Below are 25,088 nucleotides of genomic sequence, written 5' to 3' on the forward strand. Positions count from 1 at the left end.
TACCTCTCTCACTAGCTTTAAGCACCAGCTGTCAGAGCAGATCACTGCACCTGTACATAGCTCATCTGTAAATAGCCCATCCAATCTACCTCATCCCCATACTGTATTTATTTATTTATCTTGCTCCTTTGCACCTCAGTATCTCAACTTGCACATTCATCCTCTGCAAATCCAACCATTCCAGTGTTTAATTGCTATATTGTAATTACTTTGCCACCATGGCCTATTTATTCCCTTACCTCCTTTATCCTACCTCATTTGCACATGCTGTATATAGATTTTTGTACTGTATTATTGATTGTATGTTTGTTTATTCCATGTGTAACTCTGTTGTTGTATGTGTTGAACTGCTTTGCTTTATCTTGGCCAGTTCGCAGTTGCAAATGAGAACTTGTTCTCAACTAGCCTACCTGGTTAAATAAAGGTGAAATAGAATAAATAAAAACATCTCATTCATATATACTGTATAACCTGCCCTCAACTCGAGTTTGGCTCTAGATGGAGATAGTTTGGTTGCCAATAGCCATTTAAAATCCACAGAAAAAGAAGATGGAGATAGAAGGGCTAGAATGCGCATCTATGAACGATGCTCTCCAGACCAGGCAAGGCTCTGGGAAGGGGTTTTAATATATGGTAGGGACGTCCCAAGGATCCCGGATTGCACTGACCAATCAAGAATCAGGCTGCTGTTAGCTGCTGCATTGACAACTGAAAAGCATCGTGTCAGATGGACCAATGCAGCTGCAATGGAAATATTGGGATAATCTCCAGTAGCTATCTGTCTCGGCTACAAAGCTGTCTTCAGATGTACTCGCACCCCGGAAGTCATATTTAATCTTCAAGGATCAGATGGAAAAAGCCAAGGACAAGGTATGATTGTTAGCCAGCTAGATAGCTTTTAAGCTAATGAAAACCTTGCAGCGTTCACGTCTCCTGGAACATTCAACTAGCTAGGTGGGTATATTTTTGTCTAACTAATTAGTTGGTAGTATAGCTGAATAGTTTGACACAGCTAACGTTAGCTACCTTAAATAGTTAGCGACGGTAGGTAGCTACGTTAGCTGACAACTCATGAGTGGCTGTATTGATTGATTTGCTTGCTAAAACGATGGCTAGCTAACGTGATTAGAAAATAGAGCTACAAGTAATGTATTCCTTGTCGTATAATGATAACTATGTCTGCTAGTTAGTCATATACAAGCACTGGGAAAACAAGCGTTTGGCTAGGTAACAAAATGTTGGCAGAAAGCTATTAGATTGATAGCTGACAAGTAAGGCAAGTTGGGTGACATTCTGTCAACTGCTCTATTTCAAATGTCATTACATTAGTAACCAATTGTCATGTAATTAAATGTTTGATTCCTTGAACTTGAAGCATGTCACTCTCATTACCGCATGCAATTTAGAGATTTATTTTAAGGCCATACTTATTTTTGTTAAAACGTACACTGTTCTCATATACAGTAGAATAATTGTGAGTCTCTTTTAACTGACATCTTTAATTTGACTTAATGGAATAATACTTTTTGGGCAACCCGACCAAACTCGCATATAAATGTTATAAATCTGTAATTCTCATTGAAAGCAAGGCTAAACAGCTGTTAAAGTTTCGTTTTTGCATATTTTATACTGAACAAAAATATAAACAACGATTTTACTGAGTTACAGTTTATATAAGGAAATCAGTCAAATTAAATACATTTAATTAGGCCCTAATCTATGGATTTCACATGACTGGGCAGGGGTGTGGCAATGGGTGGGCCTGGGAGGGCAGGGGTGTAGCCATGGGTGGTCCTGGGAGGGCATAGGCCAATCTGGGAGCCAGGTCCAACCAATCTGAAAGAGTTTCTCCCCACAAAAGGGCTTTATTACAGACAGAAATACTTAGTTTCATCAGCTGTCCAGGTGGCTGGTCTCAGACGATTCCCACAGTTGAAGAAGCCGGATGTGGAAGTCCTGGGCTGGCGTGGTTACACGTGGTCTGCGGATGTGAGGCCGGTCGGACGTACTGCCAAAGTCTCTAAAACAAAAAATTTCTTATGATAGAGAAATGAACATTAAATTCTCTGCCAACAGCTCTGGTGGACATTCCTACAGTCAATTGCACGCTCCCTCAACTTGAGATATCTGTGACATTGTGTTGTGTGACAAAACTGCACATTTTAGAGTGGCCTTTCATTGTCCCCAGCACAAGGTGCACCTGTGTAATGATCATGCTGTTTAATCAGCTTCCACACCTGTCAGGTGGATGGATTATCTTGACAAAAGAGAAATGCACACTAATAGCGACAGAAACAAATTTGAGAGAAATACATTTGAGAGAAATAAGCTTTTTGTGCGCATGGAAAATATCTGGGATCTTTTATTTCAGCTCATGAAACATGGGGCCAACACTTTACATGTTGCATTTTATATTTTTGTTCGGTATAGTTTTGGTTTTGTACACCAGCTGAAAATACAATATTTTTGGTTATGGAAAATATATTTCACAGCGGTTTAGATGGTACAATGATTCTCTCACAAACTGAAATTAAGTGAACTATTAGAATTTTAGGCCCCACCAATTTCTGCATAGTGCATCATTAAGCTATATTTTTATGGTCTGCTCTTCAATGTCCTGTCCAAGGAATGTGACTTATGCAATAGGAATTAGGCCTAGCCTACTCCTCCTTGTCTCTGCAGCTTGCCTTTTGGAAAAATGTCCCAAAGTGAAAAATCTTCAGTTCTTGGAAATGTTCCTCTTGCAGTTTGAAAGGAAACCCCTGCCAAACAAAGCACATTCCTAAAGCTGGAGGTTACCTAAGCACTAGCCCTTGGTCATGACTCTCAGTTCCATTATATTACACACAAGTCATTGGACGAAGGCTTCTGTAGGGTAAGTTTTGTTAAGAGCCGCAATGCTCGGTCTGAACATACACACCATCGCTCGCGGTACGGTTTTGGAACCTTATCTTTCATATCCGCGAGAAATAATAAAAAGGTTTCATTGATACACGCCTTTTATAGGGTTAGTGTTCCCACACGGCCATATTTCCATGTTACAGCGCTTGTTTACGGAAAACATACGGAAGACAGAGTGGGCTATCTGTGCTAATTAGTTATCTGTGTCTCCGAACACCTGTAAACGGAAGAACGATGCCACAAAGTTGTCACTGAAAAATACTGTCGGCTGCAAATGTGTTAAAGCGGGTTAAAACAGTCTACAGTTGGGATGTATTTTGGATTTGTGAAATTATTTTGATGTGATATGAAAATAGAGGGATTTATGTTTCTAGAACTGGACCATAATTGAGAATCGATTTAGATGGAGTATTTGGCTGTTTTTGCTTCCAGAGCCAATTCCCCCTTTAAACAGAATATGTTTGTGCATGTGTGATTGTCCTCCTTTGTGAGTGGGCTCCTCCTTTTGTGAGTTGTTAACCAAGTTCCCCTAAACTCTGATACAGACTGTCCTAGCCATGTTTTCTGTTGTATGCATTGTATAGCTCAGTGTTTCCCAATCCAGCATAATAGGTACATGTTAAGTTAACCCTAACTTGGCTGAGATCAAGTGTAGGGTTGCAAAATTCGGGAACTTTCAGTAAATTCCCTGGTTTCCCAAAATCCCATTTGGAGGATCCTGGAATAAGCAGAAAATGTGGAATCCTCCAACCAGGATTTCTGGAAAACCAGGGAATTTATTGAACGTTGCCAGAATTTTGCAATCCTAATCAAGTGTAGTATCTGTTCTTATCAGTTTATTATCTAATACATCCCCCATCGGGGGATTACTTATTAAATTGATTACTTATTAAATAGATTTTTCAAATAGGGAGTGGGAAATGGGAGTTGCTCCACGCATTTCTTTCTTTATTTTACCTTTATTTAACTAGGCAAGTCAGTTATTAAGAACAAATTCTTATTTACAATGACGACCTAGGAACAGTGGGTTAACTGCCTTGTTCAGCATCTACCCAGTATTGGTGTACCCCCGGGAACAGTGCACCACATTTCGGGGTCCACCAGAGGGTTGCCAGTTCAAATCTCTGGTTGGCAACCGGAGGGTTGCTGCTGGTATCAAATCCTAAATGCCATTGCCAGCTGTTGTGCCCTTGAGTATGGCACTTAACCCCCCAAAACAACTGCTTCACAGGTGCCCAGTGTGGCAGCCCCCTCCTCCAACCTCTCCTATCCTGTATAGGTATGTGTGTCTTTTGGAGGGGTTGAGATAAAGTGGAAGTCACATTTCGGTTGGATCTTGTGATCTTAATCTTAAAGGAGAAAGGTCTTGGTTGGATCTGTTAGGACTGGCTCTTCGGCTTTGAAAGATGTTTTAGACTGTGAGATCAGAGGTTAGTAGGTTACACTGTCTGCTTTGTCTCAAACGCAATGATGCCTACTTGTCCTCGCACACATTCATCCTTGTAGGATTTACTCAAAGGAGACGACACCACAGGAAGCTGATGTTATGGAAAGGGAAGTGACTCCCACAGTCAAAGCATGCTGAATAAGGAAGAGGGAGGGGGCAGTTAGGAGTAAATTTGTGAATTTCAATTTATTTATGGTCTGTTGCTCTCTTGCTCCCCCCCCCCACTTTTAATGGTATTGTTAAATAAGCAATAAGGAACACTGACTATGCACAGTTGTCCTTCTGTTCAGCCTTGGATTGAATCCAAGGGTCCCATGCATTCATTAGTCTGACATTGTTGTAGTCAAATAGCATCACTAGCCCATTCATCAGGACCAGTGCTGGGGGGGTGCAATATTAGGAAGGTGTTTCTAATGTTTGGTGTACTCAGTGTATGTTGACTATAAGAAAGCTATTGAAGTATTACTTCACACCTGAACCTGATGGTCTACAGAAGACATTCCATCATGTTACTCTATGAAGGGTGAGCATAGACTGAAGGTCAGTTTATTCCCCAGCCTCTGTCACCCAGTTCCATTCATTCATAGCTACAGAAAAGAGCAGCCCTCTAGGTCCAGGTTGTGTGTTTGGGTGATCTGGTTTGACCCACATCTGAGCTACAGACAACTATAGCCTACCCAGTATGTGTGTTGAGAGCCCATGTCAGCAGCTGGCAACACGCATTGCACAATCCAAACAGAGGTTAGATGGGGGTGAGAACAGGCATACGCACACCTGACTGGAACGCATAGGCTTCAGTAGAACACTCATTGTTGCAAGATGTCCCTATTTCTGTGTTTTTGTTTTGCATTATAGGGGCAACTGTAAAGGAATATTCCAATGCAAATTTTTACATTAATATTCCACTGCCAATAAGGGTGTATGTACTATGTTACTGTAATGTATTTCCCTTTAGATATTTCAACATTCACGGTCTGGCCTGTCTCTTGCCCTCTGGCTGTTCAGGAATGTGTACACTAGATATATTTCAATGGGGGGGTCTGAATAAACAAGCACCTCCCCACCACAGGGTTGCAACACACACACACACTTGCGCACAGCTGAGAGACATTAGGCAGAGTTTAGGCCCACTCCTCATGAGCACAAGCCCTCTGCTGCTCTGCCATAAATGAGGTGAGAGAGGACAACGGGGAGCTGTTAGAAAAGCTCTGGAAAGATCTCATAACTCCAGCACAAGGACCAGACGGCGTGTTCCCTTTATTTGCAACTCTTTGATGGATTATGTCAGTTAGTCTAAAGAAGAAAGAGAATTGAAAGAGTTTTGGCTTCAATTTGGAATTTCTTAATACACCAAACAAAAGAGTTTAGGAAAAGTTAACTTTGTCACAGGCACAGATAATTGTCTTTAACCAGAAATGCTCCCTATATAATTTCTATTTTAAAATGAAGCAAGTATAATATTTACTCTACCTTTTTTTGTCGTCTTAATTGATTAAACAATGAGAGACTTTCCAGGCAGGGAGTTGGAACTTCCATCTGCACCCATCTTGAGAGCAGGCACAAAGACACCCAGAAAGCCTGTTTTGGTTTAATGGTCACATAGGCTATGCAGTGAGGTATAGTATAGCCAGAAGCAGCAGGTTGGGTCGATCGTAGGAATCTTAGGGGAGAGCATACAGAAGAAAGGTTTTTGTTTTTTCAGGATGAAAAAGACTGCCTCATTTGTCCTTTAACACTGTTTTATAAGCTCTGCTGTCATAGATAAAGCCCCAAATACTTTCCCTACCTTGGTCACCATGACAGCAAGGCCAGTTGTCCATGCACCTGGGTGAGATGTGAGCTAATACACATGGATTGTGTATTAAATCTTGATCTGTGACAGTAAGAACTTCTGACCGCGGAACAACCCCAGGTAGACCCAAACCAGCCAGTGACTGCCATCTAGTGGAGTTGATGACAGTCAGGAAATCTGAGACTGAGCAAGATGAATTCCAAAGGAGAATGCCTTGTTTTCCAGACTTGTGGAGATGAGGTGTTTTCCTTTTTATGGCAATTGTTTCAATGAAATGTAGTTGATTGTAATCTTTCCACTGATGTGTTGTCCTTACCCCCTTTGTGTGTCCAGACTGAGGTGTAAATGTATGGGCATCAGAGAGCCCAGTATGAAGAAGACAGGCAGGCCGGTGGGGACTAAGGCTCAGAGTGGAGAGAGGGGGAAGACTGAAGGCACTGCTACAGGAACCACCGGCAAGGCTGCAGCCAAGACCACAACAGCACCACTGTCAAAGGTACACTTCTATTATCCCACTACACTTTTTGTAACTAAGCCAGGTACACTTCTACCATATTATGTATTAGAAACTGGATGGTTTGAGCTCTGAATGCTGATTTAGCCATGGTATATCAGACCGTATAGCACGGGTATGACAAAACATTTCTTGTTACTGCTCTAATTACGTTGCGTCGTGCCTAAGAACAGCCCTTTGCCGTGTTTTTTTGGCCATATACCACACCCCCTCATGCCTTATTGCTTAAACATACAATGGCCTAGTTTGCCAACACCCATTTGTACATGTTTACCATGGTACCGAACATTACTAAGTTATTCTTCTGGTGGCTGGCTGGATCAGTGGGAGGGGTATTAAAGTAATCTTTCTCATGTGATTGTTCTTCAGGTTAAAAGCAATGATGATCTGCTAGCAGCAATGGCAGGGGGCGCTCCAGCTTCGAACCGCACTGTGACCAAGAATAAGAGGACTGCCTCCACGGGGACCAGCAATGGTAACCCAGACAGTAAACCAAAGACTAGCACAGGTATTATCTGTTTATATCTTTTATATTAGCTGACTAGCTTCTAATGACCTAGTCTATTTTCATCATATTTATTATTACTCTGCATTTCATGCTTGCTCTGTTCTCTCTTTTTACAAGGTTCCTCAGCCAAACGTGTGACGTCCTCGACCTCCAAGGAGCCCAACTCATCAAGGGATCGTCTGCGGACATCCAGAACATCGCCTAGTAAGAAGCAGTCATCATCAGGGGCAGGGCAGGGAGATGTGGCCCAGGGAAAGCGCTCTCGCAGTCAGCAGCTAGCAGAGTCAGAGGGCCGCATGAACAAGTCTAAATCAGACAGCCAGATCAGTGACAAGGTGGCCCTGGAGGCCAAGGTGGAGGACCTGCTGGGTTTGGCCAAGAGCAAAGATGTGGAGATCCTGCACCTGCGCAGCGAGCTGAGAGACATGAGGGCTCAGCTGGGCCTGGGACGGGAAGAGGTGCACCCAGAGGAGGGAGAAGGCGGAAGGGGGGAGGAGAAGCCCCTGGAGAGGGAGGTGTCGGCCATCACAGCAGCGGATGTGGAGTCCACGCTGCTCCTCCTGCAGGAGCAGAACCATGCCATCCGTGAGGAACTGAACCTGTTGAAGAGTGAGAACCGCATGCTAAAGGACCGACTCAATGCACTTGGCTTCTCCCTGGAGCAGAGGCTGGATGGCTCTGACAAGCTCTTTAACTACACCTCCCTGAGCCCAGACCTGGCAGCCAGCAGCGGACACAGCGATGGCAGGTGCACTGGTACCCTCACTTCCTCTGTGGAGGGCTCTGCCCCGGGCTCCCTGGAGGACCTGCTGACGGCCCAACAGCACGGTGGTTCATTGGACAACTTGGACAGTGAGTCCAGCGAGGTCTACCAGGGTGTCACATCCAGCGACGACGCCCTGGACGCCCCCTCCGGAGCCTCCTCCTCCTCCGAGTCTGAGAGCCTGCCCAGCCGAGAGCGCTCGCGCCGGGGTAGCAGCGGCAACGCCAGCGAGGTGTCTGTGGCCTGCCTGACAGAGCGAATCCACCAAATGGAGGAGAACCAGCACAGCACGGCCGAGGAGCTGCAGGCCACACTACAGGAGCTGGCTGACCTGCAGCAGATCACCCAGGAGCTGAATGGAGAGAACGAGAGGCTAGGGGAGGAGAAGGTCATCCTCATGGACTCCCTGTGCCAGCAGAGCGACAAGCTGGAGCACTACGGCCGGCAGATTGAGTACTTCCGCTCTCTGCTGGACGACCACCACGTGTCCTACGGCCTGGAGGAGGACATCAAGAGCGGCCGCTACATGGAGCTGGAGCAGCGCTACGTGGACCTGGCTGACAACGCCCGCTTCGAGAGGGAGCAGCTGCTGGGAGTGCAGCAGCATCTCAGCAACACACTGAAGATGGCTGAGCAGGACAACGCCGAGGCCCAGGAGGTGATCGGCGCTCTGAAGGAGAGAAACCACCACATGGAGCGCATCATGGAGTCAGAGAGGCAGGACCGGGGGGCCATGGTGGCAGCACTGGAGGAGTACAAGGCAGCGGTGAGCAGTGACCAGGTAGAGCTGAGCCGCTGCAGGGCCCAGCTGGACCAGGAGAGGCAGAAGGTGGCTGAGCTCTACTCCATCCACAACTCTGGAGACAAGAGTGACATCTGCCAGCTGCTGGAAGGTGTTCGGCTGGACAAGGAGGAGGCAGAGGGCAGGGCTGCCAAACTGCAGGAGGACCTGGGCCACGCCTGCAGTGATGTCACCAGGCTGCAGGACACCCTCAATAAGGTGAGTCCACGCACACACTATCCTACAGAGGTAGTACACTTTCCTTCATCCCACCCTTTTGATGGTTGCTTCTGTCTCCTGTATCCAACTTGTGAAAAGTTCATAAAAGTCCACTTTCCTCTATACCACCTTAAAGTAACTGTCCAGTGTTTTTAATTAATTATGAGTGAAATATTTTTCCTTAAATTGTTTTATTAAGTATGTTAAAAAGCAGCTTTTCTGTGTTTGAATGGTGTGGGTTGTACCCCAACAACAGAATGGTGTGGCTGTATACTGGTCATTAAGAATATTCAAGTAAACAGCTGATTGGCCAGCTCAGCAAATGGGCCAATGTGACATCACGTTATAAAGAAATAGAAAGCATTTTTGAGGTGGGGTTTTTGAAGTATTCTTTTCTTTCATTTATGCTTATACGAGTATAGGACGAGTCAACAACATTATTTGGGTATGAGTTAACAGAATATGAACTTTTTAAAAGTGAGATTTTCACTGGACAGTTACTTTAAAGCTTTCATAGAAATGCATCTGTCTGCTTTATGCACTCACCGGTCAGTTTTAGGTACACCCATCTAGTACCGGGACAGACCCACCTTTTCCTCCGGAACAGCAGAAATTATTCGGGGCATGGATTCTACAAGTCAGAAACGATCCACAGGAATGTTGGTCTATGCTGATGTGATGGCATCACATAGTTGCTGCAGATCAGATGGCGGTAGACCACTGCTACCAACCTATACCGTTGACACCAGGCAGGATTGGTCTTTGGATTCATGCTATTTACGCCAAATCCTGACTCTGCCATCAGCATGACTCAACAGGAACCAGGCAATGTTTTTCCACTCCTCAAATCAGTGTTGGTGATCGTGTGCCCACTGAAGCCACTATATCTTGTTTTTAGCTGATAGGAGTGGTACCCGGTGTGGTCATCTGCTGCAGAAGCCCATCCATGACAAAGATCGACGAGTTGTGCGTTCCGAAATGCCATTCTGCACACGACTGTTGTACTGCGCCGTTATTTGTCTGTTTGTGGCCCGCCTGTTAGTTTGCCTGATTCTTGCCATTCTCCTTTGACCTCTCTCATCAACGAGCTGTTTTCGCCCACAGGGCTACCGCTGACTGGATGTTTTTGTTTGTTGCACCATTCTCTGTAAACCCTAGACACTGTCATGTGTGAAAAGCCCAGGAGAGTGGCTGTTTCTGAGATACTGGAACCGGTGCACCTGGCACAGATGATCATACCACTCTCAAAGTTACTTAGGTCACTCGTTTTGCCCATTCTAACATTCAATTGAACAGTAACTGGATGCCTGTCTGCCTGCTTTATATAGCAAGCCACGGCATCGTGACTCACTGTCTGTAGGAGCGATCCATTTTCTTGAACTGGGTGGTGTACCTAATAAACTGAGTATATACAGTTTTGTGGTTATGCTGCGGGACTTAGAGGTAATTTGTGGTTTAGTAGGGTACCTTGCGTCACCACTTCATTGCTCCAGAGCAGCGCAAGGAGGAGTTAAAGCAGTGATTATGCTTTTGGGTCCTACTGTGACAATGAATGGGTGACATGAAACTGATAATTGTGCACGACCTAAGTATTACTTACTAAAACTGTTGTTACACTAATGTTTTTATTATTTTGTTAGGATTATTTTGCTCTTACTGTAGTCCTGTACAGCGCCTGAGTGGCGCAACGAAATAAGACACTGCATAGCAGTGTTGCTACAGATGCTGGTTCAACACCCTCTACTGGGAGACCCATGAGATGACTAGGATTTTGTTTTCTCTCTCTCTCTAAAAACAGAAATAAATCATTCTTTAATAACAAATTAGGAGATGTCTCACCCCATGTTCAAGAATGGCCTTTTTCTCGCTCATTTTACATTATTTGAAAATTTAATAATCTCCAAAATATTATTGTTTTAAACAAAGTGATTTACTATTAATTTAGAATTATGTAAAAGCCCCTTGGATATTCTCATAGATATATTATTAACCCTGTTATTAGCAGGACAGTAAATATTGGTCATATTGTTCATAGCTCCCGAGTGGCGCCCAATGGGATTGCCTTGCAGTTCTCCAGTTGTATCCACTGAAAGCGTGCAAGGTTCAAAGCACAAGGGCAGGGGGCACGGGATGGGTCGCAGAGCCGTGCACAGAAGACCGACCTAGCCCATGGGGCGGGGGGGGGGACCACTACCCCGCCCCCGCCACACTGGGTAGCACAGAGCAACACTTTATTAATGGGCATTGCACTAATAATGGCACTGACTAGGGAAATGTTCCCACTGTTCTTAGTGCCAGTCTGCACGTTCAAACTAAAACAATGTAACTAATAATGGCATCTTTATGCTTTCGTTAATAAAATAATGATAAAAATACTCTTTCAAAATGCCAATGTTTATTTAGTTATGGATCCATAATGAATTACTATGGGAATAAATATCAGTGAATTACAGAAATATCCTCCTGTAATTAATGGCGGAGAGTCACGTCATGTTTTTCGATATACTGTCGGCTTACCGTAGGCAACATGAGTCTCACTAGTGTTGAGTAATGTGCTGTTAAAAGTGGTGTAGGTCTTATTTATTTAAAGAGCATATTGAAGTTAGAAGCAATAGGATTTGAAGCAATAGCCTACAACTCTTTTAGCACTGTTTCGCGCTGCTCTGAGACAAGCATGGGGACTGGTCTTGATAAATCGATGAGATTGTTATTTTGACTGAATTTCCATTTGGGTATTGGTTAGACTACAATTATTCAATTAGGGTGTAGAAATGTTATGCTCTTAGTGTAACCTTTATTTAACTAGGCAAGTCAGTTAAGAACAAATTCTTATTTACAAGGACAGCCTACTCCTTCCTCCCCGTTGGGGAATTGAACCCCGGTCTCCCATGTGCCCGCAGGACAGAGGGATTCTTTAGCTAAATAGCCCAGTACTGTGGCCTACTCCCGACCGTCACATTGTACAGCACCATATTTTCCGTTCCATCCTAATGGAAATTCAGAGGGTTTTTCTTGAAATAGAAACACCATTTTTATTAAATGAATTAAGCAACATTTCTTAATCAGTCCCATATACTATGTTCTTACAAAAAAAGGTTTTCAATTCTCTAATACAGCCACTATTGAAGGCTATCAAATGCTTCTCAAAGATGCCCTCTGGTGGTTAAACTAGCACTAACAAGCATTAATGGTACCAGTGGTTCACACTTAAATAACGTGACATAGAATTCTGTGGCACCGTACAAGCTGCGCTGCAGTACGCTGCAACTTTTAAAGGACAAACCACTGTATTCCCTCACCACTGTAAAAAAAGAATGAGTATTCATTTGGGACATTAGTTAATGAATGAGAGGATTGATTTCTTCTGTCCTGGGTGGTGTGTGCAGCTGGATGGGGAGTACCAGGACTTCCAGGAGCAGGTGCAGAAGCAGATGGCTGAGCAGAAGCGTGGGCTGGAGAAACAGCGCGGTGAGCTGCTGGAGAAGGAGACTGAGATCGGGGACATGAAGGAGACCATATTTGAGCTGGAGGATGAGGTGGAGCAGCACCGAGCCGTCAAACTCCACGACAACCTCATCATCACAGACCTGGAGAGTGAGTGGGCTAGGGCCCGGGGGGGGGCACAGCATCATAGAACTACGTCATCATAACACTGGAGCCCCACAATGCATTTTCCACTTTTGGCCACATGGGGGCTGTGTCAGGCTTCTTGCAGCCTGAGGAAAGTGTGAATAGTCCTCTGTTAGAATAAGAGATTTCTGTACTCGCACCTTTGTTGATTTATGTGGTTATAAGTCACTCAGACTAACAAAAGGCACACGTATGAACTGTTGTTATTTAACAAGTCAATAATGTTTTGCCTTTGAGACTCCTTGATGTGTAGCTATATTGCTATTGCCATCAATGGGGTTCAGTTTACTTCATAGGGTTAATTATTGTGTAATTCAGTCTAACTCCCAGTTTCATAAGTTGGTGCTACTAAGGCCTCTATCGGCTCTTGAATTTTTTAAAAGCAGATTCTCTTCCTGTGCTGCGTGTGAATATACCCTGTGGCCTGTTCACATGAACTCAGCCATGTATCTGCTTCCTCCCTCAGACTCTGTGAAAAAGCTACAGGACCAGAAGCATGACATGGAGCGGGAGATGAAGATTCTCCACCGGAGGCTGAGGGTGAGTGGACAGGGCCATCTGAGGACCAGGGTACCACTGACATGGTCAAACACAGCAGCACTATGGTTTGGGCCATGTTCATTACAACTGGAATTCACTGGAAAGCAATATAATGACGTTTGGTTCCAAAAATAAGTCTTATTAGATGGGATTGATCATTCAGCCTCAGCATTCAGAGGGCCGTATCTCATGATGCGCTTGTGTGTGTGTGTGTGTGTGTGTTCAGGAAGAGTCGGCAGAGTGGCGTCAGTTCCAGGCTGATCTGCAGACGGCCGTGGTCATCGCTAATGACATCAAGTCGGAAGCACAGGAGGAGATTGGGGATATGCGTCACCGTCTCCGCGAGGCCCAGGAGAAGAACGAGAAGCTGGGCAAGGAGCTGGAGGAAGTCAAGAACCGCAAGTAAGAGACACTGAGGAACACACTGTGCTTGATTCCAAGTGTCTCGTCAGCCGGCGCCAGCTGTCTTGTGATCATTAAGGGAGATAGATGTATGTGTGCAGGTTTGGGTTTAACAGTAATAGTCACATTGATCAAGCTGGATGTACTGGTCTGTATTTTCATTCACATGAAATGGGTGATGTGACACCTGATGTGCCTTGGTCTGTATGTGTGTGTATTGAGTGTGTTTTTGTTTGTCTCCTCAGGCAGGATGAGGAGAGGGGCAGGGTGTATAACTACATGAATGCAGTGGAGAGGGATCTGGCTGCACTGAGGCAGGGTATGGGCCTGAGCCGTCGCTCCTCTACCTCCTCAGAGCCCTCTCCCACCGTCAAAACCCTCATCAAGAGCTTCGACAATGCCTCCTCACAAGGTACCCCAACCTGCGAGTGTAAGATATGGACCCCTTTTCTGACTTCTAATTTGACCTGTACATTCCTAGTAATGAGCCTACCAGCATCACTGCTCCTTATACAGTGTAGTTCTATTACTGTGGGATTTCTACCTGATGTGACTGATTTGTGTCTTCTTCTGTTCACAACAGGCCTAGTCCCCCCGACCGCTGCCCCTGCTGCTCCCACAGCACCTGCTGCCACATTACCACGCACTCCCCTGAGCCCCAGCCCCATGAAGACCCCTCCTGCAGCCGCCATCACACCCATACAGGTATATCACCTGGAACATTTGACCCACTGACCCATTTCAGTGTGTTTATTTGCATGGCGAGCTCTAAATGTAGGCATCTGGTCAAACACACAGAATCCCTGGCTTACACTAGACCAGTCATTCACACACACTACTTATCAAGGTCTAGATCAAATTGAGTGTTTTTAGAACCCGCCAGAGCAGTTTAGGATGGGGAGCGGTGCAGTAGTTAAAGAGTTACTGTGACCACCAGGTCAAGAGTTGTCCTATATTCACAGTGTTTATAGACCTCCAATACTCTACAGGTGGCACTTCCTCTTCTGGCACTTTGTCACAGCTGGGCTTGCCTCATACACAAACTGTGAGATGGAACAGATATTGAGATTTTGATTGAGAATATTGTCCCATCGCTCTAATTCCATTACCTCACTTTCCCTTCACTTACATTTTGGTAATTTGGTGGATTCTCTTATCCAGAGTGACTTACTATCAGTGCATCCACATCATCCATAGATTCTTTCTCAATGCATTCAATTCCCCCATACATTTTTTTTCTCATGTTTTAAACTCTCACATTTTTTCAGAACATAATGAGCTTCATGGCTCAAAGACTACCACCTTTTTCATGGACTTTGCGGTGCTATACAGTAGACGGACACATTCAGTCAGGCCATGTAATACTGTGGACAGAGGGGGGAAATCTGAGCCTTGGATATTTTACATGCATTATTCTAGTAGAGAATCTGGTATTCTCATATAAAAGGGTCAGAGTTCAGGGGGAGATGGAGAGATGGGTTTTTCTGTTTCCTCATATACAACTTTCATAAGTCTTCAGTCTTGTTGTTTTCATTTTTTCTACCTCCTCTGCAGTCACAAGATTATTGCCAGTGGCTGGCTGCTAGTGCTGCTGTCAAAATGGCCTCTCCTCGAGCTGGGCCTTTTTCCAGAAATGGCAAACAGTAGGCTACTTCTGTTGGGAGGATGAAGACATTTTGTATGTGAGACTTTTAATCAAATGATTGTTGGTCTATTTCAGAGACACTCCATAACTGGGTCCATCTCAGCAGCCAAACCCCTCTCCTCTCTGAATGACAAAAGGCCCAGCTACACAGACATCAGCATGCCAGGTGAGTCGGAAGCACAAACAAAGCTCCATGTCTGGATATCATTCGGTCTCTCTTGAACAAATTGAGAGAGGCATTTAATCTGTCACAGGAAAATAATACAATTTCATCTTGGACATTAGACCTCAGTGAGTCTTCATATTATGTGGCTATATTTCAGCGAGTGTGGTGGTGCTTTGCCGTTAGCAGGAGGTGTAATTAGCCCCTGAGGAGGTCAGCGTGCAGTCAGCAGAGCTTCATGTTGACTTTAATTTGGTCAGGGAGGTGTAACAAAGCACCATGGGTGGGTAAACATCAAGCCCTGCTAACTCCATGTTCAAAGGCCTGTAAATGTGAACGTACTATAGTGGTCACAGTCTCCAATGTTTAGTTTAATGTCCCGGCTGTTTTCTTGCATGGAAAATAAACTTCCTTCCATGGTACTTGACAGTTCCAGGCCTGGAATGTTGCTTTTGACCCCACATCCCTCTCGCTTGAAAGTCATATTTGTTTCTTGACTGGTTGTTAATCCTGCCGATGTCCTTCCCTCCACACCAGAGCATCATCTTCGGGGTTCCTCTGCCAGCCGCCCTGCCTCTGCTCTCCAGAGGGTCTCAAACATGGACTCCTCTAAGGCCATGGCCATATCAGGTATCACAAGTCATGGAAGTAGGAATCGACCTTGAAATAAATCCGCCTTTCTTCGAAATGGTTGCCAGTCAAATTAAGTGCATTTTGAGAAAGAAATCAATGACATTTGAAAATATTTTATCGAAATGCTTCTCCTACCATCCACACACAGCACAGATCAGACTTTTGAGTTGTCACTTGCTGTGAAGACGTGTCAGCCACACTGTATCATTGTCTGTTTGTGTGGTGGCCAGTGTCCCGCAGGAGCAGTGAGGAGATGAAGAGGGACATCTCTGCCCCTGAGGGTGGCACCTCGTCCTCTCTGATGGCCATGGGCTCTGCTTCCTCCCTGTCCTCCTCCTCCCCCACCGCCTCTGTCACCCCCACCGCACGCAGCCGCCTCCGGTAACAGCCTTATCAGCTCCATACCTTTCATACGATACATATGAGTCCACTAAGTCCTTTGTATGGTTAACATTATATTTTTGTGTTCGACACCACTTAAAGCGAGACTGATTCAATCGAGTCAAACCCAAGACCGGGAGGGGGGCAAAGGGGTATGAGAGCGAGTCAAGACCGGACCAGAAAAATGCACAAAAAGTCAAATTCAAGACCATGATTGTAATTGTGTCAAATCGCCATCATAATAAGAGTTCAAAATGTCCAGTGTTTCTGTGTTTATATTTCGACATTCAGAATGCAAGCTGAGGGCAAATAGGGAGCCACTCTGTAACTTCCCCAGTCTCCCCTTACTAATAGTGAGACTGCTAGCGAAGCAAGGAAATTCTGACGAGCGCAACAAAGCTTGAGGATATTTTTTTTACAGAAGTAAAGGACAGTAATGTTACAAAGTAGCAAGCCCAGGTAGGTGAAAAGATAATGTGTCCTAAATGAAGTGTGGATAGTAGGCCTGATGAAGTGGTTTTATGCGCTGACTGAATGGGAGCTGATAATTATTAATGGTCTCGGTGACGAGTCCTGATTGTCCGAGACCTAGTCGAGACCGAGACACTCAATGTGTGGTCTGGAGACCGATCTCCAGTACTACAACACTGATTTTGACTATCGCATTTAGGCTTCAATGGACTTTGGACTAGCCAGGTACATGGAATCTGGATATGTATTTAATTCAAATGACTCTCTGCCCTTTCCTATGTGTGTTCAGAGAGGAGCGGAAGGACCCCCTCTCAGCGCTGGCCCGGGAGTATGGGGGCTCCAAGAGGAACGCACTGCTCAAGTGGTGCCAGAAGAAGACTGAGGGGTACCAGGTATGTGGCGTTCAGTCAGAACAGGGACACACGGGTATGTTTCGTTCAGTCAGAACAGGAACACACTGGTATGTGTCGTTCAGTCAGAACAGGAACACACTGGTATGTGTCGTTCAGTCAGAACAGGAACACACTGGTATGTGTCGTTCAGTCAGAACAGAAGGGTTGGGATGAGAATGATATCTCGGGTCGTTTCACCTCATGTCACTGCCTCGCCTGTTGATAATAATTTATTTAGTTAAATATCTCAACAGTGAGACTGATCCAATGGATGTTTTTTTTTAGAAGTTAAAATATCTGGTGTGAGGTTCATTAATGACAGTCTAATTCAATAGCGTTGTCAGAATGTCCTTTATTCGTCCAGAGGTCTAGTTCATTGAGTTTTAAAAGCCCCTCTCAGACACCTATATCAGTGCATCCTTTATGCTCTCCTTTTCAAGTCCTAAACCATTCTAGATGTCATGAGGACTTGTGTCAGTTTTATTGTGTTGTCCTTATGGTTCCTCTCCTACTCTAAGGCATGGGATTGGACCAACAGTGCCTGGGCACGGCTTCAAACGTCATCCAGAGAGGGAATAAACATTTAGCTACTATAAATCAACTATATTGATTTGTTGAATTTGCTATCTAGGGCATGTCTTTAAGACTCACTCTATCATATTGAAACAGCTTTGTTTTCAATGGTCTTGTTGGTTCTGGTGCAGAGAGTGAATGCTCGTCATGGTTCCCCCTTTACAGAGGTCCTCTTCAGGAAGTGCGCCAAATTACACATGTCCTTTCAACTGCCTGACAGAAAAGCTGTGGTTTGCCTGGCTGGGAGGAGAGCATTGGGATGTAATGCATTGCGCTAGTGGGATGGAAACTAACCATCTTTGTTTTTTTGGGGGGGATTATTTTGTTGTTGCTGTAGCTGAGGAAACAATCCTGTCAGGATTAGAATGTGCTAACATAAATCTAGTTTCTATCACACTTTCTCTCTACCGCACTTGCTGTCTCGACCAACTAAATGCTCGGCTATGAAAAGCCAACTGACATTTACTCCTGAGGTGCTGACCTGTTGCACCCTCTATAACCACTGATTATTATTTGACCCTGCTAGTCATCTTATCTGCTGGTCATCTTATCTGCTGGTCATCTTATCTGCTGGTCATCTTATCTGCTGGTCATCTTATCTGCTGGTCATCTTATCTGCTGGTCATCTTATCTGCTGGTCATCTTATCTGCTGGTCATCTTATCTGCTAGTCATTTTATCTGCTAGTCATCTATGAATGTTTGAACATCTTGAAGAACTATCTGGCCTTAATGGTCATGTACGCTTATAATCTCCACCGGCACAGCCAGAAGAGGACTGGCCACCCCTCAGAGCCTGGTTCCTCTCTAGGTTTCTTCCTAGGTTCCTGCTTTTCTAGGGAGTTTTTCCTAGCCACCGTGCTTCTAAATCTGCATTGCATGCTATTTGGGATTTTAGGCTGGGTGTCTAAATAAGCACTTTGTGACATCTGCTGATGTAAAAAGGCTTTATAAAATACATTTGATTAATAGTTGCATTTGATCATCCGGTCAGATTAATTTGAGCAGACACATCATACTCAATCAACATACGCTAAGTATACAAAATATTTAAAACACCAGCTCTTTCATGACATAGACTGACCAGGTGAAAGCTATGATCCCTTATTTATGTCACTTGTTAAATCCACTTCAATCAGTGTATGAAGGGTAGGAGATGGGTTAAAAGGACTTTTAAGCCTTGAGACAATTGAGACATGAATTGTGTACAGTATGTGCCATTCAGAAGGTGAATGGGCAAGACAAAAGATTTACAGTGCATTCGGAAAGTAATGAGACCCCTAGACTTTTTCCACATTTGGGTATGTTACAGCCTTATTTTAAAGTTGATCAATAAATACAAAATTCTCAATCTACACACAATATCCAGTAATGACAAAGCGAAAACAGGTTTTTAGACATTTTGGAACATTTCAAAAACAGAAATACCTTAACATAAGTATTCAGACCCTTTGCTATGAGACTTGAAATTGAGCTCAGGTGCATCCTGTTTCCATTGATCATCCTTGAGATGTTTCTACAACTTGACTGGAGTCCACCTGTGGTAAATTTTAAATTGATTGGACATTATTTGGAAAGGCACACACCTGTCTATATAAGGTCCCACAGTTGACAGGGCATGTCAGAGCAAAAACCAATGATGAAGATAGCTTGTCTGTCAATGTTGGTTATTTAATTATTTCATCTGAGCTCCTAGAGTGTGGAGCTCTCCTTTTCTTTTTCAAGTCTTCTACTCCACTAGCCAGCACCTCGCCTAAACAGGTGTCCGTTTATTTCACTTCCAGAGCAAAAACCAAGCTATGAGGTCGAAGGAATTGTCCTTGAGCTCAGAGACAGGATTGTGTCAAGACACAGATCTGGGGAAGGGTACCAAAACATTTCTGCAGCATTGAAGGTCTCCAAGAACACAGTAGCCTACATTATTCTTAAATGGAAGAAGTTTGGAGCCACCAAGACTTCCTAGAGCTGGCCGCCCGGCCAAAGTGAGCAATATGGGGAGAAGGACCTTGGTCAGGGAGGTGACCAAGAACCCGACAGTCACTCTGACAGAGCTCCAGAGTTCCTCTGTGGAGTTGGGAGAACCTTCCAGAAGGACAACCATCTCTGCAGCACTCCACCAGACTGAAGCCAGTCCTCAGTAAAAGCCACATGACAGCCCGCTTGGAGTTTGCCAAAAGGCACCTAAAGGAAACTGACCATGAGAAACACGATTCTCTGGTCTGATGAAACCAAGACCGAACTCTTTGGCCTGAATGCCAAGCATCACGTCTGGAGGAAACTACCGTGAAGCAAGGAGGTTGCAGCATCGTGCTGTGGGGATGTTCTTCAGGGACTGGGAGACTAGTCAGGATCGAGGGAAAGATGAACAAAGCAAAGTACAGAGAGATCCTTGATGAAACATGTTCCAGAGCGCTCAGGACCTCCGACTGGGGCGAAGGTTCACCTTCCAACAGGACAATGACCCTAAGCACACAGCTATGACAATGCAGGAGTAGCTTCCGGACAAGTCTCTGAATGTCCTTGAGTAGCCCAGCCAGAGCCTGGACTTGAACCCAATCGAACATCTATGGAGGGACCTGAAAATAGCTGTGCAGCAACGCTCACCATCCAACCTGACAGAGCTTGAGAGGATCTGCAGAGAAGAGTGGGAGAAACTCCCCAAATACAGGTGTGCCAAGGTTGTAACGTCATACCCAAGAAGACTCAAGGCTGTAATCGCTGCTGAAGGTGCTTCAACAAAGTTCTGAGTACAGGGTCTGAATACTTATGTAAATGTAATGTGTCAAGAACTGCAACGCTGCTGGGTTTTTCACGCTCAAAAGTTTCCCTTGTGTATCAAGAATGGTCCACCACCCAAAGGACATCCAGCCAACTTGACACAACTGTGGGAAGCATTGGAGTCAACATGAGCCAGCATCCCTGTGGAACACTTTCAACACCTTGTAGAGTGCATGACCTGATGTATTGAGACTGTTCTGAGGGCAAAAAGGGGTGCAACTCAATATTTTCAATATGTTCTTAATGTTTTGTACACTCAGTGTATATGACCTCATCCTTCAGAGAAACGAGGTCATTCTCATAAAACAGTTTGTTCATGAGGAACACAAGCTTGTTTACTTTAGACATTATAGCCACTAGTAGGATGAAACCGCATGGTGCTTTTAGGACCAATGTCTGGGACCTGACCCAGTTATATATTGTATTATCAATACCAAACTCCTGCATCCCACATGTCTTTACACTGTACATTTGCACTACAATGAAAATAACTTTTTGCCCCTTTTTCTGGCAGAACATCGACATAACAAACTTCAGCAGCAGCTGGAACGACGGCCTTGCGTTCTGTGCTGTGCTCCACACCTACCTGCCTGCTCACATCCCCTACCAGGAGCTCACAAGCCAGGACAAGGCAAGCCTACCTCCTACTATGGTGGTGATGATGAGTAACAATGTGTCAGAGAACTATATACAAATTTCCATCCAACCATTACATGTGGAAGAATTACCTGACTAAAATAAGTCACAACAGGTCTTATGGAAACAGGAAATTTTTGTCGCAAATTCATAAATGTCGACAGACAATTTGTTTCGTTCGACATCTTTTTGTGACTAAAATTAATTATTTGAGGAATGCAGTGGAAATGCCTTTATGCGCAAATATTGATATAATAACCATCATATGGAAGTAAACTCAGTCACAAGACAATATGGGCCTACCACCATAATGCGGAAAATCATCAAAAGTTTATTTGTGGTTGAGTGTACAGTAATCATGCAAATTTACAATAGGCTAAATATCAAAGGTAGAATATTATGTAAATGCTGATGACATGATGATCGGTGCTTGGCTGCCAATTATCAAATACAATTCTTGCTCTTTTCTGTATCAAATACAACCCCCTGTCCACTTTCAGCCAAGTCTAGAGAGAGTGTGATAAAACCAGGTTGTGCAAGTTTGCTATTTATTGCAACAATTTTTGTGACAAAATCATCGTTAGAGTTGAAGTTGCGATTGAAGGCCATTTTTAACTTAGTTTTTTTATTCGGTACATGGGAACATAACCACAAGTCATTTTCATGTGCACTATGTCAGCAGGCACAGACTTTTTATCTGCAACAAGTCAGTTTGATGGAAACTCTAGCGGGAAAATGTGCATATTGTTTTTATGTCGTTTTTGGAATATTCTCATAAATCTGTTACCAATTGGATGAAAACCTAGCTATTGTTTACAGTTGTCTCATTAATCTATCATCAGGGATCATTATGGTGTGTTTTTGTCTCCATCTTTAGAGGCGAAATTTCACACTAGCCTTCCAGGCTGCAGAGAGTGTGGGGATCAAGTCCACTCTGGTAAGTGAAAGATTAACTGAACTGAATATATTCAAAAGTATATCTGACATGCTTTAAAAAAATTCTATTTTTTAATAGAGAATCTTTCAGGCTCATTTCACCTTTAAAAATCACCACAATGTCACTATTCTATTGCATGTTGAGGATGGTATGTTTTCTGTGAGGTGTTGAGATTGTGGACTGTACTCACTGGCTCTTATAGGCAGACTCCTGTACAGAGGATCTTTTAGATGAAACTGCACTTTCATAGCATCACCTGGACAGCTATTTTAGTCCTTTTCACAAAATAAGTCCTCACATGAATGTATATCACTATCCATAGCTAGGTATAAAGCAGGCCCTGTGTGAATTGTCCTGACATTTGTTTTATGGGTTCACTTGGTTCCATAAATTGAAAATGCAAGCTCTTATTTTCAGAATATATGCCACAAAAGCACTCTTCTGACCTCCACAGTTATTTCTAGTCAGATTGTGGAACTCTGACCTAGACAACAACAGCATGTTATTTCATTTTTTTTTTTTTTTTACAAACTTCACCTTGAGAGAGAGAGAGAGAGATAATACAAAGATGAACAAATGGCAAGGACTTTTTCCAAGGCATTATGTGTCTTAATGACAAAGCTTCTGTCACCCCCGTGGTCTTATTCTCTGTGCTGCAGGACCTCAATGAGATGGCCAGTACTGAGAGACCAGACTGGCAGAGTGTGATGACCTACGTCACAGCCATCTACAAGTACTTTGAGACCTGATGTGATCTCACCACCCAACACTGCAAGCACAACCTGCAGCCCTGCTCGGAAGCTCCTCTGACCTCCCTGCACCTCCAACACTTCACCTCGACATTCAACTCCGGTGTTATAGCTCACTTCACTGAACCACCCTTCATCCCAGCCGTGCCACATGCCGGCCACTCTGTCTCTGGTCTAGAGGCCTGCTAATTTTGAATCGCCATAAGAAACATACAAATAAGCTCACTGCGAGCTATTCATAATATTGCTATTGTGAACAGTCTTGCCCTTTTCACTGACACCTTAAGTGTGATGGACACACAGCTTAAGGGCACTTCAAACACCTGTTCAGGGCCTGCTCTGTTGGGGATTCTATTTTTACTCTGATCCATTACTGAATAACCCGGCTGAGATGACCCTTAATCCAAATGGTCTGGTTAAACCAGTTGGGGAACATGCTACAGACTATCCCAGCTTTTGTGCCTTGCACCCAGCCTTTACTCTTCTAACCAAGGGGTTATCCAAAATGTTTCAGCCAAACCATACCCATTGTGTGTAGTATGTTCATGGCACTTATTTTCTATGGAAATAAGAGAGACAAATGGAACACTGTCAGGCGCAGGTTCATCTTTTATCATGGATTAAGTGCCTGTTTAAATCACATCACTGACTTCCTAAGAAAGAAGGTTGTAGCAAAAATGTCTAAATGAAACTGTTTCAATGCGCCATGCTTTCAAAGCATCTTTGGAGCAATCGAAGTGAAGCTTTTTAGAAACACTAGTTATTCAGCAGTTATATGAGAAACACTAGCTACATCATAAGGGATAAAGCTGTCAGGTGCTCCCATGATCACCTGTTAGATTCAAGCTACAATGTTGATGTGCTTTTGGTCTGTTTTTAGGAGCGTGAACATTGCTACAGTAGCATTTTGTATTGGTAACAGAGACCAATGAACTATACAGGACCAACACAATGTTTCTCCGTGACAGCTTTCTCACATAGAACTGTCTTAATCCTGAACCAAAAAAGGAATGTGCTTTTTCTCTATGTGAAATCCAGGGTTAGACTTGCCAAAAGCCCTGCTTCTTGGTGATTTGATTGGACTGTTTGGCCTGGATCTCAAGTCTCAAGGTTGGACATTCTTCATAGTCACTTTTGTTGTGGTCATCAAGATTGGGAAAGTTTTTCAACTACAAAATGCATCGGTTTTGCTGCTGGAACCAACTGTATTAACATGTTGTTAGTGTTAACACGTTACTTCCACCAACAGCAGACTGATTTGCATTCCATACGTTGAACTCCCAGGATTGTTCACAGTCCATTGCTCTTGAACTATAAGATTGATGTGTTATTAGATACTCTGAGCTCAACTCACAATGGCTTTAACTAATCGTGTGTGTGTGTGTGTGTGTGTGTGTGTGTGTGTGTAAACAAACTTTTTGTAAGTTGATATTCCATCTTGCCAGTAACATTTACCTAGCCTACAAAGAAATTTGCACAGCAAATTATAACTACAAGAAATGCTTAAGTAACACATAAGTAAATTATATATCTGAGCTATCTTCACCCAATTTACTTCATTGATATAAAGCCTTACTAACATTAATGTGGATCTCAATTCTATGTAGTTTACATAGTCGGCAAGAAAGATATTGGAATGAAGAATGACTGTCATGTTATTGTGCCCCTGCTTATTACAGTTTCTGTGGATTTATTAGTGTGGTTTAATCCACCATCCAGTATAGCGAGGCAAGTATTATAAATGTTAAAGTACACTATTTTATATACATGCATACATACATGCACACACACACACAAAAGTATGTGGATACCCCTTCAAATGAGTGGATTCGGCTATTTCGGCCACTCCCGTTGCTGACAGGTGTATAGACTCGAGCACACAGCCATGCAATCTCCATAGACAAACATTGGCAGGAGAATGGCCTTGCTGAAAGAGCTCAGTGACTTTCAACCTGGCACCATCATAGGATGCCACCTTTCCAACAAGTCAATTCGTCAAATTTCTGCCCTGCTATAACTGCCCCGGTCAACTTTAAGTTTTGTTATTGTGAAGTGGAAACGTCTATGAGCAACAACAGCTCAGCCTCAAGGTGGTAGGCCACACAAGCTCACAGAACGGGACCGCCGAGTGCTGAAGCTTCGTATCAAGTAGCAATCGTCTGTCCTCAGTTGCAACACTCACTACCGACTTCCAATCTGCCTCTGGAAGCAACTTCAGCACAAAAACTGTTCATC

General features: G+C 43.9%; 1 protein-coding gene and 1 pseudogene across 3 annotated transcripts; both read left to right on the top strand.

Annotated features, from left to right (window-relative positions):
* Window positions 1-670: 670 nt before the first annotated feature.
* On the top strand, window positions 671-24,246 carry LOC106585466 (cytospin-A). Of its 3 annotated transcripts, none has more exons than XM_014171692.2 (16): window positions 671-954; window positions 6,474-6,636; window positions 7,024-7,162; window positions 7,280-8,925; window positions 12,312-12,519; window positions 13,022-13,095; window positions 13,322-13,497; window positions 13,743-13,927; window positions 14,081-14,202; window positions 15,218-15,308; window positions 15,843-15,935; window positions 16,169-16,319; window positions 17,080-17,182; window positions 21,046-21,162; window positions 22,045-22,104; window positions 22,764-24,246. In XM_014171692.2, the coding sequence occupies exons 2-16, from the start codon at window positions 6,490-6,492 to the stop codon at window positions 22,851-22,853; spliced, it is 3,402 nt and encodes a 1,133-aa protein (XP_014027167.1). In that variant the 5' UTR covers window positions 671-954; window positions 6,474-6,489; the 3' UTR covers window positions 22,854-24,246. The 3 variants fall into 3 exon arrangements, with proteins under 3 accessions (XP_014027167.1, XP_014027169.1, XP_014027168.1); XM_014171694.2 differs by having other exon boundaries at window positions 13,743-13,909; XM_014171693.2 differs by having other exon boundaries at window positions 671-870.
* On the top strand, window positions 3,693-3,853 carry LOC123730450 (uncharacterized; annotated as a pseudogene).
* Window positions 24,247-25,088: the final 842 nt, after the last annotated feature.

Source organism: Salmo salar, chromosome ssa24 (genome assembly GCF_905237065.1).
Source record: "Salmo salar chromosome ssa24, Ssal_v3.1, whole genome shotgun sequence".
Lineage (NCBI taxonomy): Eukaryota > Metazoa > Chordata > Actinopteri > Salmoniformes > Salmonidae > Salmo > Salmo salar.

Bases quoted from the DNA above. Each gene is read 5' to 3' on its own strand.
- LOC106585466 (XM_014171692.2), top strand. From the start codon at position 6,490: ATGGGCATCAGAGAGCCCAGTATGAAGAAGACAGGCAGGCCGGTGGGG. The intron at 13,928-14,080 runs GTAAGATATGGA...TGTTCACAACAG, and splicing joins AGGTACCCCAACCTGCGAGT to GCCTAGTCCCCCCGACCGCT. The intron at 22,105-22,763 runs GTAAGTGAAAGA...TCTGTGCTGCAG, and splicing joins TGGGGATCAAGTCCACTCTG to GACCTCAATGAGATGGCCAG.